Source organism: Vicugna pacos, chromosome 7, assembly GCF_048564905.1.
Source record: "Vicugna pacos chromosome 7, VicPac4, whole genome shotgun sequence".
Taxonomy (NCBI): Eukaryota; Metazoa; Chordata; class Mammalia; order Artiodactyla; family Camelidae; genus Vicugna; species Vicugna pacos.
The window spans coordinates 51,169,105-51,191,238 of record NC_132993.1 but is presented as its reverse complement, the minus strand read 5'-3'; the positions used below and the strand labels follow the sequence as shown (position 1 = coordinate 51,191,238).

The 22,134-nt window shown below is 37.5% G+C and overlaps 1 protein-coding gene across 1 annotated transcript in view; it reads left to right on the top strand.

Annotated features, from left to right (window-relative positions):
- The window catches only part of TSPAN13 (tetraspanin 13), a 31,718-nt gene extending 11,200 nt beyond the window's left edge, over positions 1 to 20,518 (top strand). Inside the window, exons 2-6 of the mRNA XM_006211728.4 lie at positions 9,354 to 9,521; positions 10,357 to 10,437; positions 11,085 to 11,198; positions 12,454 to 12,567; positions 19,457 to 20,518. Coding sequence (XP_006211790.1) covers positions 9,354 to 9,521; positions 10,357 to 10,437; positions 11,085 to 11,198; positions 12,454 to 12,567; positions 19,457 to 19,531 — 552 coding nt within the window. The 3' untranslated portion in view covers positions 19,532 to 20,518. The remainder of the gene's footprint in view (positions 1 to 9,353; positions 9,522 to 10,356; positions 10,438 to 11,084; positions 11,199 to 12,453; positions 12,568 to 19,456) is intronic.
- The last annotated feature ends 1,616 nt before the right edge of the window (positions 20,519 to 22,134 follow it).

Here is a 22,134-nt window from a genome sequence, read left to right as displayed (position 1 = left end):
AATATGCACCAAACAGAAAGTTTGCCGCAGTTCTGCCTCTGTCATTGGGCATGTCATTTTGCTGCTTGGATTTATCACCTGTAAAATAAAGGGACTAGGTTAAGATCTCTGGCCACATAGATTTATGCCACTAGTGCCCTCCTCCATCAGACTCTTCCCACGTGTGCACTGGCAGTTTTGCCACCACCTGCTTTTCTTTAGGATTTGCTTGGGGAAGCAGTGCCAGTTGTAGACACTTGTAAAACCTTGCTTTGACTTGCCTTTTCACTTTAGCTTTTCCAGTCTCTCTTTTAAAAGCTTTTTTTGTGTGATTCACTTCTCTTTGTTTTAAAGAGAAATCAGGAAAAGTTGGTTCTCCCTGCTCATAAAAAGCATTGCTATCAAACAGTTAACAGATCCATAATTTGTTTTTATCAGCATTTTGCCTCCCACAGGAAGGAAACTGTTTGTCATAGGTCTAAATTTACTTTTTGTCACATTTGGTCTCATAAGGAAACTTGTTTTTATTAAACAAGATTCTTGCAGCTCCTTTGTCTACCAAGTTCTGGTGACAAACAGTCTTTTTAATTATACAGTTAGAATTAATTTTATTGGGATCCATAATTTTTATATCACTAGTTTGGAAGGCTTCACATAATTCCATTCTCTTCCAAATTACAAACCAGCCATAACCTACAATTACCACTACTCAAATAAATTGCTTCATTATTATCTTTAAAGGCTCCTTCTTAGTAAAAGTTAAACACTGACAATCAAATCTCTTTGGAGGTATGTCGTAAACCTTTAGGTGTGGTTTCCAATTTAAAAAGTTAATTATGAGTACTTGGGGGCTTTCTGTTACAATGTGTTAGAAACACCAGTCACGTACAAGAAAGCATTTATGTTGTTTTCAATTTTTTGTTGGAAAAAACCCAAACATATTTTTGGGGGTTGATCAGAAAATTGAGTTGCTGAAATAAGTTGATGTTTGGACAATTTATTTCACTGTTGTAGTAGTAGTAAATGCAAATTTTGTTTTGACTTGGATAGTTAAATCTGTGTTCTTTTCCACCTTATAAATGAGAGTGTATATTTATGTGTGTATGTGCATTTAGGATTTGGGTACGAGAAAGGAATGATGGGGATGTCTTGATTCACATGTGAGTCTACCCAGGTGTGATAGACTTAGCATCTTGCTTTCTGTTACAGACAAGTGGAGATTCAACAAATGATTGCCTACTGCCTTCAGGTCTCTACCACCTTCATGTGAAAGCCTTCCGTTTTCCTAAATGGAAACAAATTATAGCAGAGAATGTGGGTGGTACCCGGAGATGCACAGATGGGAATTAATGTGACATATTTGAAAGACAAATGAGACTTTCTTGATATAAGTAGCTGTGTTTGGGGAATAGTGGGAACAAAAAATTGGCTGAGGAAATCTGGACCAGTTCACAGAGGAAAGCAAAGCAGAAGAATTTAGTATTGGTGCTCTAGTAAGAAAGGGGCTGTTAAAATTTTAAGCCTAGTTTTAACTAGGAATGTTTCATATATGTAGGAAATAATATGGTATACTCTTGTGAGCCTAACAGCTCAACTTCACAAATGCCATTGTTTTGCCATGTCTCTCTCTTTTTAAGAGGTTAAAAGTTACAATACAGCTAAAGGCCTACCTCTAGCCACTTTCCCAACCCCCACCCCAAAGTAGTCATTATCCTGAAATCTACATTTGTCATTTCCATGCATGTTTATATATTTATAGGCACACATACGCGACAATTTGATCAATTAACCACAGAGAAGATATAGTGTTGTTTTTGTGTTTGAAAATTTATGTCAGTGATTTGTTTTGTCAATGTTTAATCATCTTGTTTCATTTTTATGCTTGGGATTTACAGATTTAATAGAAATAGATCGGAATCACTCGTATTCTACTGTGTTATCACACCAGAGTCTGTGAATTCCCTCGTCATGGTGCTTGAGGTTGTTTTCAGTTTTTTACTCTTACAAACAAGGCTGCAGCAAAATCCTGATATATGTGTGTCTGGTTGGGGCATGGGTATTTTTCTTGGATATTAACCTAGAAGCAGAATTGCCAGTTTATTAAGAGACAGGTATCTTTACAGAACAATTTGGCAGCACCTAAAAAAGTGAAAGTGGCCACAAGTATTTATGCTTCTGGTTGAATGTGAGTTCTAGATTCTGTGTATCCTGGGGTCATCAGGGTGGTTTTTGCTACTCTAGTGAATGTGAGATCCACTCTGAGGTTCACCTCATTGTTCTGACTTTTGTTTTCCTAGTATATCATGAGATTTAACATCTTTCGTGTGTTGATTGGCCTTTTGGATTCTTCATCAGTGAACCATCTCTCATTACCTTTGACCAGTTTTCAGTGTGCTTTTTGTCCTTTTAAATCGATTTGTGGGTGTCTTGTAATACATATCTGTGTGCTCGAAACATCTTCTCCTAGTCCTGGGCATATTCTACATTTGTCTGGTTTTCCTCTGTCATACAGAATTTTAAGATTTTAATATGGGGTATAGTGTGGTGGGTGAGAACATACACTCTGTAGCCAGGCAGCCTGGATTCATGTCTCATTCTATCCTTTCCTTGCAGTGTAACCTTGGGCAAATTTCTTAACATCTCTGTGCACAGTTTCCTCATCTGGAAAATGGAGGCAGTAATACTATCTACCTCTTACGGTTTTTGTGAAGATCAAATTAGTTCATATATGTAAAGACTATGAATACTTATTTGCACATAGTAAATACCATCTTAGTATTATTACATGTGCTCTTTGGGGGTCTTGTTTACGATATTTATCTTGAAACACAAAGTCAAAACGTTTCTCTGTATTTTTTCGCTTAAAGTTTAAGTTTTGCTTTTTATAATTAAGCTTTAAATCTATGGTGTGAGGTGGGGGTTACGGCTATTATTTTTAAACATCAGGAGGTAGTTCTGAAAGATCTATTAATTAAAGAGTACTCTTTCCTCACTGACTTAGAATTCTATATCTCTTCAGGCCCTCACTGCTGGATTGTTTAGTTACTGGGTTTTAATTACCAAACCATTATAAGAAATTCTGATATTTGTTTGGATTATTTTTAACTTCTTTATGTTTTTTAGCTTTGTTTAGACATTTAATTTCACTAATTAAAAAAAATAAAACACATTCAAAAGATGTAGAGTCAGGCTTAGGTTTTGCAGAGCACCGGGAAAGCAATAACAAAGATAAATTTGGGACAGTTAAGTGTAACCACTGACAATAGTTGATTTGCCACTGGGAGCATTTGTTATGCATGGTGTTGATGACTGTGGAGCTGAGCCGAGAAAAAGTGCAGCAGACACAGGCCTTTCCCATTAATCTTCTTAAAAATGTTTCTAGTTCTTTAATGACATTTATTCTTCCATGTAACTTAATGGATCATTGTATAAATTTTCACCCAAAACCCTCATGAGACTTTAACTAGAAATACATTGAATTTGTAGGCTAAATTGGAGGTGAACTGATGCTTTATTATAATGAATGTTCCCACCATAAACATGATGTATCTCTTATTTTAATTTAGGTCTTTTTCATGTTCTTCAATTCATTTCACAATTTTCTCCATGGAAGTCTTTTAGTAATTTTGTTAGGTGTATGAATACATACCTTATATTTTGGGGGCTTACAAATTGCTTTTAAAGAAATACATTAAAATTTTTTTGAGTGCATCAACATGCTATTGGTTTTTGTATATTGATCCTATTTCTAACAACTTTTCTGGTTCTTATTAATTTTAATAATATTTGCAATCTTTTGAATTTTATGTGTAGTTACTCCCATTAATTTGAATAACAGTAGGTGTGTTTTCCCCTCCTCTTTGTTCCATGTTCACTCCTAGGCGGTTGTCTGAGACCTCCACTACAGTGCTCAGTACAAGCAGTGAAAGCTGGCACCCTTATCTTATTCCTAAATTAAGAGTGAAATGTTTCTCAGGTTTTATTATTGAGTATGATTTTTGCTTTGGGTTTTTGATAGCTATTCTTTACAGTTAAGGAAATTTGGGGGGATTTACTCTTGTTCTTTTTCTTAAAAAATAATTTTGCTGTAGACCTGAAATTTTTTCTTTTTTAATGAAACTTTATTTATCCTTCCTATTATATGTTTCATTCTTTCTACTTTCTTTGGATTTTCTCTGGTTGGGTCTTTTTCAAGTCTCCATTTTTAAATAGGGTTTTGTTTTTTCCATATTTTTTCCCCCTAAACTATCTTTTTAGTCAGTTTAAACATATTAATTCTCCTCTCATTTAGTTAGTTCTATTCAGGTTCTTGGGAGCTCCAATCCTTTTCCTGTGTCTGTTCCATCTCTGTCATTGTAGATTTTTTCTTACGTATTTTGTGATTTTTGATTGACAACACAGGTTTGTTTTGTTTTGTTTTCCCTTTGGGAATGGTGTGAGGGAAGGCTGGAATTCAGAAGTGTCCCTCTTGAGTCATTTTGGATTGGCTTCCTTGAGTTTTCTTCCCTAAATGCGATCACTACTTGTGATCAACTTTTATTTAAATTGCTTTGTTTGGAGATTCCTGCATGCCTGGGTAGTACATTTAGACTCCAAACATGGGCATGGTAGGCTTGGAGTTTCTCTTTCTTGCAGATTTTGAAGAGACTCAGAAGTCTTTGCTGTCTTCCTGGGTGTGGTGGTATAGTTTTTCTATGACTGTTTACACTGAAAGTACAGCTTTCTGGAGGTCTAGATATGCGACGGTCTTGGTTCCACTTCCAAATTCTGCCTGGTTTAAAACCCAAGTCCCTCCCCTTAGGGAACTGATCTAGATATCCCTTCCCCATTTCTCATGGCCCCACAGTGTCAGTTGAATCTTTGCAGTTCTAACTTGTGGTTTTCCTTTCTTCTGTGGTCAGTGGGAATTTCCCACAGTTCCTCTGTGCTCAGCTATATATTTAAATCAAATGTTACAGTCTTTTTCAGTATTTTAAAGTATGTGTAGCAGGAAGGATTCTACGGTAACTCAGTTGCCCATGTTCCCGGAAGCCTCTATGGTAGGCTGGATAATACTCCTCTCCCCGCAAAAGTGCACTTCTTAATCCTTAGAACCTGTGAATATGTTACCTTACAGAGCAAAAGGGAGTTTGAAGATGTGATTAAATTAAGCACCTTGAGTCGGGGTGATTATTCTGAATTACCTGGGGGAGCCCTACATTATCGCAAAGGTCCATAGAGGAACAATGTAGGTGGGTTATACTCAGAGAAAGTGATGTACTTAGGAAAGCAGGTTGCAGTCTGAGAAATCTGAAGATGCAACACTGCTGGTGTTGAAGATGGAGGAAGGGGTTGTACAGGCCGAGCAGTGCAAGTGGCTTCTAAAAGCTAGAAAAGGAAAAGAAATGAATTCTCCCCTACAGCTCCCGGAAGGAAATGAAGCCTTACCGACACCGTGATTTTAGCCTAGTAAGACCCCATGTTGGACTTCTGACCTCCAGAATTGCCAGAGAATGAATTTGTGTTCTTTTAAGCCACTAAGCTTGTGGTGATTGGTTAAAGCAACAAGAGGAAACTGATAGATCCTTTAAAATGTTTTTGAAGGAGAGGCACCTAGTATTAGTGATGGAGATGGGCTAAAACTCTATTAGAGACACAGCAGAGCGAACTTGGTGAGGAATACTCTTGACAGTTATGTAGGATGGTGTAGCCTTTCTCCCCCTCTACCTAAAAAAAAAAAAAAATCAGGGCAGAGATCCTTGTAAATGATCTAGATAATATTTTCAATAACAGCTTAATGCCTAGTCTAAGACCTAGAACTTCTTAAAGAAGTGATGAAGTGCCCCACCCCCTTTTAGTTATAGACATTATTTTTCAAAGGAAAAAAGGTTCTCATTGTTAATGAGAGCCTGTAAGTTGAGTAGCTGAGAGAGCAGACAACAATTTTCTCATTTTGCTGAAATGCTGTTATTGTAAACAAAGGATTTGGTTTGCTGGGAAGATACTGATAGGGACACCTGAATACTTCATGCCAGCTACATGGTAGGCGTTGCATTGGTGGTAAAATGTCAGACAGCTTTCCTTAACAGATGTTCTGGACTTGTTTGACTCCAAACGTGTGAATTGTTTTGTGTGTGCTGTGTAGTCTGCTGTGACAAGTGACCACAAACATGGTGGCTTTAGCAGAAATTTCCTCTGACAGTTCAGGAGACTAGAAGTCCAAAATCAAGTTGTTGACAGGGTTGTACTCCCTCCAGAGGCTCTACAGGGGAGTTTCTAACTTGCCTGTTCTAGTTTCTGGTGGCTGCCAGCATTCCTTGGCTTGTGGTCACATCAGCCTCTGCCTCTGCCTTTGCATTGCTGTCTCCCCTTTGTGGCTGTCTCCCTCTGCTTCTCTTACATAAGGACACTTGTGATGACATTGTTCTCTACTCTGACTCAGCCTGTGAAAATCTCTGACATAGCAGTGATTTGTCCCACTGTAATTTTCCATTCATCCTAAAGTGAGTTCTAGAACAAGGGGGCCACATCCATTCCACTGCGTGTTCTTGTCCAACCTGTCAGCTAAGAGTGGTTTGACATTTTTAAATGGTTGGGGAAAAAAAAAAAATCAAAGGAAGAATATTTTGTTCCCCATGAAAATTGTATGAATTTAAATTTCAGTATCTGTCAGTGAAGTGTTATTGGAACACAGCCCTGCTCGTTCATTTCCTTATTATCTATTGCTGCTTTTGGGTTACAGTTGAATTGTTGTGTTAGAGACCATGTGATCCACAAAGCTAGGTGTCAACTACCTGGCCTTTTATAGAGAAGTTTACCCACCTCTGTTTTAATAGAGATACCTTGTCTCTGGCTTTTGGTGTATAGTGGACACCAACCATTTGTTGATGAATATTTAACTTGTGGTAAGAATTTTACTAATATCATTAAGGGCTTGATTAAGGGCCCAAAAGATTCTTTAAAACTATGGGTTAGAAGAGTTCTATATATTATATTATTTCTGCTTCTGATCTTTTTGGCTCTAAGTCTCAAATAAGGAAATACAGAGTGAATATCCTGCCCCTGAATTTAATTAAATTAGGAAATAGACATTATCCCCAGGATTTGAAATTAGCATGTGTTGGTTAATTTTATGTCGACTTGGCTGGGCTGTGATGCCCAGATAGTTGTTCAAACACCAGACTAGCTGTTGCTGTGAAGGTACTTTTTAGATGTGATTAAAATTTATACTCAATTGAGTTAATAAAATAAATTATCCTCCATATTGTGGGCCTCACCCATACTATGAACCATGAAAGCATTAAGCACAAAGACTGAGGTTTCCTAAGGAAGAATTCCTAGTTAAGACTGCATCAGGAATCCTGCCGGAATTCCCAACCTGCCATCCTACCCTACAAATGATGGACTTCTTACCCCCCACAATTACATGAGCCAGTTCCTTAAACTCTCTGCCACTTGCTCTCCTTCTCCCTCTCCACATCCCTCTCCACCAATATATATCTTGTGGGTTCTTATTCTCTAGAGAACTCTGACTGATACAGCAAGTTACTCTGATGCATTTTTACAATGTGGCCCATCTTCAGGGTTTGTTACCACAGTGCAGTGAGGATGCTAAGCATAACCTCTCACCTCGCAGAGCCGAGCCCCCTCCAGGCATCATCTCCCTCTCCTCCCTTCACACCTCCTTTAGGCTTCTGCCTTTACACCTCGTGAAAGGAAATGTGTTGTATTTGGATACAGTGGAGTCAGAAATAAGCTCACTTGTGATGGCGCAGAGGACTTTTTCTCTATCTGAGATGGTTTAAAGTCGTGAGAAGTCTGAGTGAGATGACAAAAACGAGACAGGAGCAAATGGACTTGCTGAGAAGGAACACTTGAGAAAATGAGACGGACTTGGCAAATTTCTGGGTGGCAAAGTTTGTAAGTTTTTTCCCTCTTCTTTTCCTTCTGAAAACAAAAGCTTTCCGTGTGTACAATGGAGAACACCAAGTCCATGTAACTCCGTAACTTGGTTCTATCATGGTACAGATAGTTTCTTCCATTCTCAAGTTTTCCTTCTTTATAATAAAATGGATAAAAATACAAATATCTGCTATATTTGTCAATATTTAGCAGTTTTACTTGCATAGTACCCACGTGTGAAGTTTTGTACACTGAGATATTTAAAACTTGTGTCTATGAGACTGTAACTATGTGTATAAAAATTACATGTTTGAGTAAAGATCCATTTGAATGAGTGGTGATTTATTTTATATTTCAAAGCAAAGTTTAGTAGGCCTTGAAATGGTGCTAGAAAGTATATTTTATAGTCTTTGATTCCTCCTAACAAAGTATGATACTGTCAACTTGCTTCTGGAAATGGCTGAATGTCAACTGACTTGAAGATACTGTCACTTTCCTGTTCCACAGCCCTCACTCCTCCCCCTCCCACACGCCTGTTGAAGTTCTATCTTCTATCAGTTAATTGTATGGCATACTTATTTAAGTGTTATTTTAAAGACATAACTGTAACTTTGAGTTTTACAGATACTGATTGAGACATGTGTCCTGCGTCTTTATGTGGGTTTGTTTTATAAGAATATAAATTAAATGATTGGAGTGTAATATAATTTCTTCTTGCTCAGAATGCCATTTTACTCTAAGTGGCTAAAATCTCTTAGACTCTTTTCGTCCTCAAAGTTGTAATAGTCTCTCTCTAATTTGAATTCTGACAGAATAAATGGTATCTAAAGCAGTTCACTTCAGCAACAGTTCTTTGAGAAATTTTTGCCTGTTCCCAAGGGCTGGGTGTTGTGGTAGGTTCTGGGGGTACAGAGAGGTGAAAAGATGAGGTCTCTAAGTTGCTCACAGACTCCTAGGAGAGGCAGACTTGGAAACAGGATGTTACTGCGATGAACCATATTCATAGAACAGAACCTGCCCAGAGAAGGGAGACATGAATTGTTTGATGAGAAGTAGGAAGGCACCACAGGGAAGGTTACCGTCCTGGGCTTTGAAGGAAAGGTAAGTGATTTCCATGTGAAGAAACCAGTATGTTTGACAGAGATGTGTTGGTGTTGTAGAAGTTTTACATATGCAATTATTTCAAAAGCTTGAGTAGAAATCATTTAGGTTTAGTAAACCAGATGACCTCTGAGGCTCCATAATAATCTTACAGATTATTGTTCATTTTTTTTAAAGCATAACTGAGGACTAATGAAACTCGTTAAAACAATACTATCTAATGAGATCATGTGTGTACTCTAGTGTTGACTATATTAGCAATCATTTGTAAGATACTAAGTAGGTGCCTGAAAAATGTTCTCGATACTAACATGTAAGTTGACACTTTCCCCTTTTTTTCTTCTCCCTGCTCCTCTCACCCCTATTACTGCCCTTTGTGGTTGTTTTTGCAGTTGGTTAGTCTGTTGTTAATTGGAATTGCTGCATGGGGCATTGGCTTCGGGCTGATTTCCAGTCTCCGGGTGGTTGGCGTGGTCATCGCAGTGGGCATCTTCTTGTTCCTGATCGCGCTGGTGGGGCTGATCGGAGCCGTAAAGCACCATCAGGTGTTGCTGTTTTTTGTATCCTTTTTTAAAAGTGGGATTTGTTACCCCAATTGGATTTGTTCTTATTGTACTGATTACTTTTTTGATAACTACAACTGATTTAAAATTGTCATTTAGAAAATTAATTGCCAGATAGTAACTCCTAACAAATATTACGTATATTTATTTAACCAACATTAGGAACATTTCTTAGGGTGAAGTTATTTTATGTTTACAGATTCTCTTTCCTTTTCATGTATTGAAGAATGTATGCTGCAAGTTCAGTATAGGTAGTCCTATGTATGTGATGCAAATTCAGAGGTACATTGAACTGGTTCAGGGACCTCTAGGCATTTTCCAAGTCATTAATATTTGATTGAGAATTTCATAATGATTTTTTTAGACTTTAATTTAGGGAAGCTTCCATACATTTATCCATACTTATTTCTTATTTTATATATGTAAGACTATTATTTTAAATGAAATGAAATTCTAGTAGATCAATTTTTAATAATTATTATTGTTAGTATTTTTCTACATAAGTTTATTTTTTGAGACTTAAGAAGGCTTCCATACATTTATCTATACTCACTTCCTATTTTATATGTGCAAGAATTTTTATTGTAATCTAAATGACTTTGTAATAGGTCAGATTTTAAATAATAATTATTACTGTTGGTATTTTTCTATATAAATTTATATCTGCAGTGTGTTATCAAAATAAAAATTATGTGTATTCTTTTTGAACTTTCTCTAAGTGCCATTTGTTCTATTTTCTGGTTGAATTCCTTCTAGCACATTGTAAAGTTGTCAGTACCACTGTTTTATGTTATTTTAAGTTTCCAAAAATAGCCTTGACTTTAATTCTCAGTACATGATTATTCTCTTACTTGTATTTATTGTTCAGTTTTCTGTATCATGTGCTTGTTTAGCCCTGAACCAGGACCAACAGGTAAGCAAAGATGTTTGTCTTTCCACATAGTAAGCGTAGGAGAAAAGGGGGAGGGATGACTGGAATATAAAATCATTTCTTCTGGCTCAGAATGCCATTTCACTCTACATAGCTGAAGTTTTTTGTTCCTAATTGCTTTAGGGGGGCTGACTAGAGCCCTAAAACACTATCAGATGTGGGTATTTTTTGCCTCCTTTAAGAAGGAATTTGCCCTCACTAGATAAAAAATGGATTGCTGAAGGATGTTCATCCAGCCTTTTCCTACCTTTATGCAATGGAACATTTGCTCCAGAATGTTTGCGGTTTCATTTCAGCAATTATTCTTTTCAGACTCTAATTTGTGGAAAAATACGGGTCTCTGGTTTGGGGCAATGGGAAATTTGTCTTGTTACACTCTGAGAATTAGGCCTTTGAACCAAGGGCTTCTTTTCAATCTCACGTAAAAATGGAGAAGTTTTGTTCTTGGGATAGAAGTAGTGCCTTCTTTTCATTGCAGATTGAGGTGTAACCTCCTTTGAAAAGTTCTGATGGTCTTATAAAGAGTGTTTATTTTAGGTACACTCAGTGTTAAAAGTTGCGGTCTCTAGCTTTATTCATTTTGTGCAGAGATGACACATTTTAAGGTATGCATTAAATGCATTTTCTAGGGTCAGCTTCTGGAAGTTGGTTGGAACAATACAGCAAGTGCTCGAAATGACATCCAGAGAAATTTAAACTGCTGTGGGTTCCGAAGTTTTAACCCAAATGACACCTGTCCGGCTGTAAGTCCAACGTATGAAATATTTTGGGGGGATGTATTGCATACAGATGAAGAATGGTTAACATTGAAGAAATGGGCTTTCTGATGCTGAGTTGTACTTTTAGTGTTTTATTTATACCAGCATTATATTCTGTATACACTAGTGTATCATTTGCCTGTTCTCAAATATCCACTCCTCAGTGGACTGAATACCCCAGGGCCCTGCCAGACACAGATGCTTTCGGTTCTTTGCTCCTCATTCCTTCCCATTCAGTTCCTCCTGAACAAGTGAAAGAGAAATAACAGCAGATGAGCCTTGCAGATTGCAAGGAGGTGTGTAAATATACTGGATTTGAGGCCTGTCAGGGTGGAAGGAGTAGGATGGTCTCAGCCAGCTGAGCATCCCCAGGGTGGAGGACACCTGGAACTGCCCTCTTTCCTCCTCCCCTTCTTCCCCATCACAATTTCATGCCCCTTCTCTCTGGGGGATAAGCTAGTGATGGACCAATTAGAGCCATCCTGTTGTTCCAGGCCACATCCCGACCTTCCAGTTCCAACCCAGTCCTGTCGGACCTGGAGCTCGGCTCTCCTGGGAAGTTTACATGTGCTTATATTTTGGGGAAACTCCTGTTCCCCCCTCTCTGAGCTGGATATCCCCTCAATGAGGCCTCTTTTGTGGGACTGTTAGTTTACTATTGCTGTATAGCACATTATCACTCATTTAGTGATTGAAACAACACCCATTTATTATCCCAGTTCCCCTAAGTCAGGAGCCTGGGTTTGGCTTAGCTGGGTCCTCTGCTCATGATCTCACCAGAATGAAGTCAGGGTGTCGGCCAGGGCTGCAATCTCATCAGAGGTTTGGAGTTTTCCACCAAGCTGTTGTTAGCAGAATTCAGCTTCCGGTGGTTGTAGGACTCAAGTCCCATTTTCCTCCTGGGTGTCTCTCAGCTCCTAACTGTACAGCCATCTTGTGACATGGTGGCATCAAAGTTAGTGTGAGAATTTCTCCATTCTGTTAAGACAGTGCCTTATGTAATGCAAAATACACATCATATTCGCAAATCCCATCCACACTCAACAGGGTGATTATTCAGGCATGTGCACTGGGGGTGGGAATACTGGGAGCCATCTTAGAATTTTAGGCACTACTAAGGAACCGAGGCTCCCAATTGGATATGCTATTCCGGTTTTTATGTGGGTTCCTTTTTTTTTTTTGATCTGCTCATTTTAAATGTATTTTGAAATAAAAGTTCTTTTTTTAAAAATTGATACAGAGCTGTATTAAAAGCAGCCACTCGTGCTTACCGTGTGCTCCGATAATAGGAAAATATGCCGGAGAGGTTTTGAGATTTGTCGGCGGCATTGGCCTCTTCTTCAGTTTTACAGAGGTATGTGCAAATAACTCAGTATCTTCCCTCCTGTGTCGTAGGGATTCCTACTTCATAGGGCAGGAGTGCATGGTGTTTCACCATAGCATGACACTGAACTTTGGGAATGTATCAGTGGATGTTTTCATTGAGTACTAATACTGTAATAGGAGGAGCCCTGGCTTGAAATCAGAAGACCTAACAGATCTTGCATTACCTTTTACAGGGTGAAATGCTTGATCGTTAAATTACGTACAGTCTAGTGAACAGATGAAATGAGATTAGACTGAGTTATCTCTAGGGACCCTTCTGTTCCTAGAGTTGTGTGATAAATTATAATTTTAAATACAATTTTGGTAGATAAGCAGCAGGGATTTACTGTATCACACAGGGAACTATATTCGATATCTTGAAATAAACTATAATGGAAGAGAATTGAAAAAGAATTGGAAAAGAAATACGGATATAAACATAAATATGTATAACCAAATCTGTTTGCTGTACACCTGAAACTCACACAACATTGTAAATCAACTATATTTCAACAAAAATAAATAATAAGTAAATAAATGAGTAAAATTTCTGGAATAGGTAGAACATTCACATTGTTTAATATATATGTTAACATATAATACACACACACATTTATATAAAGATATGCTTTGAAAAATTGCCTTCCAACACCATCCCCCATTCCCCTTTGTTCTTAGCCTTCTAAAACCTATAGGTAACCACTGTTATTAATTTTTTCTCTATATGATATGTATTTATACTATGTTAATATATTTATTATATAGTTAATACGTTATATATAATATATATCTAAGCAAAATCACAAGCATATTATTTGATAATTTCTGAGGAATGCTAATTCCTTCCTCATTGTCTTTATTAAACCCCCAACAATTGTGGACATTTTTTGATGCACCTGAATTGATAGTATGTATTAGTATTGAAATTTTTTTCTTTAACTTATAAATTCTACTTACAGTGCTTTATTTCATGGAGATAATCTTATAATTATATAAAATAAATACATGAGAATTTTATTGTTGATAACAGCAAACCTTTGGGCCAGCACCTTGTTCTTCAATAATGAGCTGGTTAAATAAGAGTTTATTAGACAAGAACAAATAGTTTAAAAAAAAATGCACTGTCTATTAATTATGTGGCCTCGGGGAAGTTACTTAATCTTTCTGTGTTTCTGTTTCCTCACCTTTAAAAACAAGTGTAAAAATGGGAAGCCCCTATTTCGTAGAGTTGTTATGATACTTAAGAGAAAACATGTAAAACTGGTAATTTTTTAGAGTAGTACCTGACATATGCCGGGTGCTGTGTGTAAGTGTTAGGTGTCATGTTGCAGGTATTAGTAAATTATTAATGTAAAAGCCACCACATTATGCTCCATTAAAAAAAAGATGGTGGAACTTCCATTATTGTCAGGTTAGTTGCCCATGTCACACTCCTGTTTTAAACAGGTAATCAAATAGCATGTACAGAATAATGCTATTAAGTAAAATTGTGCATACAACTGTAGAAATATATGGTAGGCTATCATAAGAGTGAGCATTTATCTTTAAAAGAAAATCAGAGGGGAAGGATATAGCTCAATGGTAGAGTGCGTGTTTAGTACGCACAAGGTCCTTGGTTCAATCCCCAGTACTGCCGGTTAAAAAAGAATATCAGAAAAATATTCAGTGTTTTGTATGTTTGAAATTTCACGTGTTCATTTAATTTCTTTTACCTTTAATTTCTCCTTCAGTATGTCCCTTTAGTAAGTAATTTCATGGTCAACTTCCTTGTGTAAAAATTTTTACCTGTGTTTTCTAGTTTTTCCTTAGAGTACATGTCTATAAGTAAAATAAGACACGTTCAGTATGTGGACATCTGTTTAAAGTTCGGTAGATAGTGCCAAATTGTGTTTTGGAGGAGAGTCTACCAAATTTTGATTCAACCACTAATTCTAGTTATTTTTATTTAAAAAAAAATTTGCCAGTTTGGTAAGTAATAACATTATTATAATTCTGTTTGCTCTTTTGCAATGTGTCTAGTGAATCTGAAAATATCTTCATATGTTTCTGGACTATTGGCATGTCTTCTTTTGTGAATTGCCCACCTAACTTTGGTCTGGACCGTGGCCCTTTGGGTCCCCTGTAACTCAATCTATGCAAAAAAGGGAATTTTGTACAAGAAGAGCAAAGAGGGCCTCGGGGCCTAGAAGTTGTGTTGGAAGGGGGCACAAGCTGGAGCTCACAGGGGTAGTCCTAGAAACCCAAGGGCACAAGACGTTGCCTGCTCCCCTTTTATTTCCTTCTTTCCCTCCATTGCCTCCTTCCTCGCATCCCTCGCTCTACTTGGCTTCTTTGTTCTGCTTTCAGTCTCTTTGGCATTTGCTTAACTTTTTAATGACTTTGAAATAAAATTTACAGAAGGTTTTACTTTTTATGTAGGTAAGTTTGTTGTTTTTTCCTCTGCGGTTTGTCCAGTTGATTTTTATGTTTGGAAGGGCTTTTATCATTTTGATTATATATGTTAAAAAAATGACAAAAGAAGACAATGTAGGTAATACAATCTTCAACACTTCATGAAGTAGATAATCTCCTTTCAGAGAGCTGCAAAATAGGGTGGAAGGCAAGAAGCTTTTATAGGATAAAGCAAGAGGGAGAGAAAAATAGGAAATATCTGATTGGCTGGGGCCCACATAGTCAGTCTTGTCTGGGGTGCAAAGGTGCAGAGTTGGCTTGGCCGTTTAGGATGGGCTGACCGAATATACTGAATACACTGCACTTCTGCTCAAGGGGAACATTTATAGGGACACAGAAGTGAATCTAAGTTTCGTTTTGCTGACATACAGTTTTGGATAAGAGCAGCTTCATCTTGGGCCTAGAAATTTATTTCTCTCTATATAATTAAATATAAAAATATATAAAATGTAATATGTCTATATTTCAGTTTTATTGAAGTATAATTGACCAAGGCAATTGTAAGATATTTAAATGTACATCATGAAGACTTGATATACATGTACATTGCGGAAGGATTCTTCTATCAAGTTATTAACACATTCATCATCTCACATATTTACCCCCTCCCTTTTTTTGTGTGAGAACATCAAGTTCTACTCTCTTAGTAAATTTCAATCGTACAATACAGTGTTATCAACTATAGTCACCATGTTATGCATTAAATCTTCTCATTTTGATTGTGTGAGTAACATGTATTGAATTTGTGTATGTGATGTATACATTATGTCAATATGTATAAAATGTATTATTAGTATAGATAGCATATTATATAGACATATAAATATGTGCATGTTATAGATTTTGTTCTAATTCAGTTTCCTTTTTTCCCTTCAAGAATGAAAATCCATGCTTGGCTGTTACTATGAAAACGGACATAATGACCAAGCTTAGTATTCACTTCTTAAAAGAAGTTTTCCCTGACATCCCTTCCCACTCTAAGCATTTTTTTCTTTTCACTTTTTCTCAGGAAAGAGCTGTTTTACTTCTGGGTTAGTCATGGCATTGATTGAAGAAACTTCATACACAGCTTGAAAACAATTCTGTACATTTTTTCTTTCTTTTAAAAGAAAACATGGACTTTTGTCATGAAAACTTAAAAACAGAAGTGGGGAAAAACCAGAATGAGCCATCTCTTCATACTCCATTAGACAGATCAATTGTTATCAGAATTTTGTTTGCCACATGGTTTCTCTTTTCTATCCAGGATTTTTTTTTTTTTTTGAGAATTTTGGTTTTTTGAGCAGCTGCATTTTTTTTCCTCATCAGATCACACTGCCTTCAGCGATGCGTGTTTTTTGAAAAGGAACTGATTTTTAGAACAGTTTTAAGCTGACACAGCAAAATGGAGAAGAAGGCACAGAGGCGTCCGATACTTCCCTTGCCCCCCCAACCCCTGCACATACACAGCCTCCCTCATTATCACCATTACTTGCCAGAGTGGTACATTTGTTATAATTGATGAACCCACGTTAGCACATCATAACCACCTGAAGTCCATAGTCTACATGAGGGTTCATTTTTGGTGTGGTACCATCTGTGGGTTCAGACGAATGTATCTGTGATTATGCGCTCATATAGAGTATGTCCACTGACCTAAAAATCCTCTGTGATCTGCCTATTCTCATCCCTCCCAGCCCCAGTTGTTTTTTTGAATATCAATTATTTAAGAATATAAACCCATGGGTCTTAGATTTCTTAAGTGTCCCTTCATGGACTCCTGTTCTGTATTCTATATACCATGTCCTTTTGAAACCTAGTCAGAGATTTTAATAATAACTTATCCAACGTGACATTTTTTGGGGTAGTGAGTATCTTATAGGCTGTCTCACGCTTCAAATCTTTATTCAGTATTTCACAAAATCAGTGATTCTCTGAGTTTGAAGGAATGAGACTAACTAGCTGATGATTTCCAGTCGTAGGTGAAATAGAAAGATTTCAACTATGTGTAATACAGGAAAATAAATTTAAACCATCAAAGAAACATTGATTAGAATCTGAAAAAAAAAGTTGTGACAGTTGGTACATGTGCTTTGTGAAAACTTTAGAAAATACAGAGAATTGGGAAGCGGAAAGATTAAATGTATCTATACCAAGTAAAATTACTTCCTCAGAAATAATCAACATTTGCATTTTGGCATGTTACCTTTTGTCTCTCTCTGTTTAATAACTATAAAAGTAAACAAAGGACAGACTTACTGCACTTTCTGCACGGACATTTCGTAGAGCTATACTTTGGTGACCTACTGTCTCCTGGGTGTATGTTCTCGACTCATCCAGCAGAGCTCGTGATCAGGTCTAGTCAAGTTACCCTAGAAAAGCTTAAAATCTCTAGCACCTTTGTAAGCTGAAAACCTAAGTAGTTATCTGACTTTGATCTTTTTGCATTTTGGGTGTGGCTTCCTTTCCGCGCCCTCCCTGGGAGGCAGGGAGGTGATAGTGTTGGTTTAGCAGTGGCTTGCACAAAGAGGTTGTCCCCTTCTGTCACAGCCGAATTGGAAGAATTGAATTCGGGTAAAATGTGGCTCCAGATTATGAGTACTTAATAGGTTGCTTTGTTTCCCTTACGAACTGTTACTTACACTGTTGGTGTGTATCCAGGGGCGATAATCGAAATATTTAACCACCTCAAAAATTCTAACAGGAAGCTCCCTGTGTGCCAGCATATCTGAGGCAGGGTCAGGGGAATGACACTATGGCAGGCTGGGGGTGTCAGAGAAGTAGCTGCTTGGCAACAGGTGTGTGAGTATTTCAGCATGTAACAGCCAGCATGCCTGAGAGGGTAGGTGGCACGTTTGTCTGGGAATGACCTGGGACGCATCAGATTTTCACAGAACACCACAAGTGTGATAAAGAGCTTGGACTCCAGATTTGAACCCCGGTTCTAACACTCATGACCTATGTGACTGTTAACCTGTTGCTTAACCGCGTGCTGCCTCAGTTCCTTCACTGATGAAAGGAGGATGATAACTGTTCCTATCACGCAGGGCTTTTGGTTGAATTGTATGAATTGAAAAAGCGTGAAGAACAGGGCCAGTCACAAAGTACTCGAGGCGTGTTTGTTTAGTAAATTCCTTTTACCCCCGTCATACCAACTCCAAACCAGACTTTCCACTTACTTATATTAGACTTATCTTTCTTGATTCAACACACAGACCATAGCTCCATCAGCCCTTATGTATTGTCCGTATAAACATTGCCAGTCATGAATTTTACAGTAACCGAGGAATTATTACTGTGGTAAATGGAAAAAATTTTGGATTTACCATCATTCTCTAGGAATAATTTAAAGAGCTAATGGGTAGTTATGAAGTCAAATGAACAAAATGTTTACAGATCTAAAGTGGGAAATATAATCTGAAACTTATTTTGCTCCATTAAAATTTTGTATTGTTTTCACTCTAAGAATTTTTTGCTTATTTTAAATAAATCAACATCAAGGGAACAGAAACAGAATGAATGCATTTCTTAATTTAAAAAATAAGTTATGTCGGCTAACTCTTTAGTGAATGTGGTGTAGGAAATGGCACAGTAACCACTTATTCCTTTTGGAAGAGTGTATGTCCCCCAGCCTGGGAGAGGTAGGACTTAGAACCGTTTTATGATCTGTGTTGTAAAATGTGTTTATTGTAGAATTTTTATACTTTTTGCTGAACCCAGTTTATTTCTGAATGAACAGAATTTCTGTGATATTTTCAGCTGTGAAGACAATTTAGTGTTTGTATTGGCTTCCTATTGCTGCTCTAACAAGTGATAACAAATGTGGTAGCTTCAAGCCATACATGTTTTCATCTTAACACTTCTGGGGGTCAGAAGTTTAAAATGGAGGCTCCTTCTGTTGGCTGGAGGGGAAAACGTGCTTCCTTGCCTTTTTCAGCTTCTAGAGGCTGCTGCGCTCCATGGTTCTGCTTTGACTTGACTTTCTCCATCTTCAAAGCCAGCAGCGTGGCATCTCCTGTCTCTGACTCTGCTTCCCAGTGCTTCTGTCATCACATGGCCTTTTGTCTACATCTCTGATTTTGTCCTTAACTGCTTCCCTCTTGCAAGGACCGTGTGATTACATCACAGAGTCCACCCAGCTAATCTCCCTGTCTCAAGGTCTTTAACTCAGTCATGTCCCAAAGTCCCTGTTACCATGTGAGGTCCCATATTTGCAGGTTCTGGGGATTATGATGTAGACATCCTTGGAGGGCTGTTACTCAGTCTACCACAACGTTCATACTGATTTTTGTTAGGGCCTCTAATTTGGGTTACTTACTTACATTTTAAAAAGAAAAAGAAATCTCTTCCTCTTGGAACAAATAACACAGGGTCCTTCAGAGTTTCCAGATAAATGGAAGACACGTACACAGCTGTTACTCTTTCTTCTTTTCTTTCTTCCATTCCAGATCCTGGGTGTGTGGCTGACCTACAGATACAGGAACCAGAAAGATCCTCGTGCTAATCCCAGTGCATTCCTTTGATGAGAGAACAAGGAAAATCTTTCCTATTCTGATCTTGTACACTTCCTCCAACATTAAGTTAAGCTAATTTGCCTGTTTAAGGAATCAGTGTCTGAAAAATTACATTATTGACTGTGGAATTATATTTTTTACATTTATGTTTCTCTAGATGGTTTTCTTTTTCCATTGCTGAAAAAAATCTGAAACTTGTGGTCTCCTCTGAACCTCAGTGGTACTTGTAATCTACTGTATTCACAGTGTCTAGCACTGTCCACTGTGGCCTTTCTTAGCATTTTTACCTGCAGAAGAACTTTGTATGGCACTATTGTGTTAATCATATTGTGAATCTAAATATACATCTCACTGGAACAATTAATTATATGTAGCACTGTGCTGTGTAGATAGTTCCTCCTGGGAAAAAAAAGGAGTTGAAGTTTTTTGAAGCCAGAAAGTATGAGATTCAATTACATTAAGTTCAGTAAGGGAATGTAAATTCCCATGTTTTTGTCTTCTTAGGAAAGATGTATTGTGGTGAAAATTGTTCACATAAAAGTAATAATTTAGTTCTAGTATGCTTTCTGATTACTCTAATGTATTCTAGAAATAGATATAGGAAAGTGTGGTTTCATTTTTTATTTTTACAGGTAAGTACAAAAGAGAAATGGTCTCATGAATGTTCTGATGTGTAACATTTGCCTTCAGACTTCAAAGTGGAATGAGTTTGAGAAATTCAGAGACTGTATCTGAATAATCTTGGTATTCTTTTTGTAATAATTTAAAGTCCAAAAGACTGCATTTTTAAACAGGTTACTATTAATGCATTGGCCCACGTAGCAAAAAGATATTTGATTACCTTATAAATTGTTAGATACCTTTTCCATGAAATTTCTCAGTATTGTAATAGCAGCTAGTCAAATCCGAGCATATTTGAGTGTGATCTCCCACAATTTGAAATTGAAATAGTATCGTGGTTCTGTATATTAAAAAATTAAAGTATGGCGAAACTTTGTTGTGTATGAATGTTTGAATCGAAAGAAATTAATGAAAGAATTGGTAAATAAATTAAGTGTAGTAGAATTCTTTTCTTTTTGCATGGGGTTCTCTTTGACTGACCTAGAGTTGAGTATTGCTCCAGTATAATCTGGCCATAGAATTAACTTCCAGCACTGTCTACTAGTAGTCGTTCCACAATCTTTTCTTGAAATGTTTCAGTGTCTAATATTTTCTCCATAGTGAAAATTGTTTTTTATAGGAAAAGTCACTCATATTTATTTGGGAAAAATATGTAAGTTTGTTCCTGTTACTGAAAATGACTAATTTCTTGTTTTATATTTTATGTAGTAGATGGTATTTTATTGGTAATTGTTTTGTTGGCTTTTAGACCAAGAAAGAGGATAAATGGTTGATCTACAGAATTTTAAAGCATTCTGTGGGTGTGTCACTTGTGTGCCTCTGAAAGACTGGCTCATCTTTCAAGAAAACTGAATTCCCCTGGTACAGTTGCTAGGCTGTTGTAGGGGAGGAAAAATAATTTTTCCTCTGTTCTTCTGAGTTCTTGGCTGAGACCCCGAGTGATAAATGACAGATAACGAGAGAAACAACAGAAGTTGATTAACATGTATACCTGATGTATACATGGGAAATACCCAGAAAAACCAGTTAACCCCTGAGATGGCTCAAGCCACCATCTTTTAATACCATCTTCAGCTGAAGGCAAAAGAAAGAAAGGTCTGAGTCAGGTGGGGTGGGGGATGGATGGGAGGGTCAGGAGGCCGGTTTATGGGAGGTTATCAGGAAAAGCACAGTAAACAAGGGTAAGGTTTGTTACATAGCAATTTTAAGCAGTGCCATAAATAAGAGTCTTGTGATTTGTAGTCTTCCCCCTCTTCCTGATACAGAGAAGGAGACACCCTTACACGGGGTGATTTAAATGTAAATTTACCTTGCAGAAGAGTAAACTTCTACTTTGATTTCTAAACTTCTCTTGAGTCCCTTTCTCTAAAATAATCAGCTCAAAATAATCTTGGGGCAGAAGAGGCATATCCTAGAGTGGTGTATTCTGCTATCCTTCAAAGTCATTTCGAGCTCTGGGCAATCCCCAAAATGTTCCCACTTGTACCATAAGATGAGATTGTAAGCGACACCATGAAGGAAGTGAGATTTTTGGACTTTGTCTTCCTTTAAGGCATTTTGTATTTTCCCTGTTCGATTTGTTACATTTTGAAGTTACCATGAGGTTCTGGAATTTCCTAATAGACTACTTTCCTTGGTACAAATGATTATACTTGGAAAGGGCTGCTCCAGAGAGAACCAACCCATAACCTTGGTCTGTGCTCTAATTGCAATGACCTGATTTAGAGCAACCCAGTTACAAACCAGGCCTGGGAAGCATGAATCGGGAGGGCTCCTGAATTCTGAATATGTCTGTCCTGGATCCCGAATGGCTGTGAGGGTGACTGTGGTGGTCAGGCTGATCGCAGGGTGACAGGAGGGCCACTGCCTGTGTGCACAGAAATGTTGCCACAAACACATCATGTGGCCTCAGGGGACGGTGAATTTCAAATCAGAGTGTTCTGAATTACAACAAATGGCTTTAAGACAAACTCAAGACCCTAGAGCTCCTT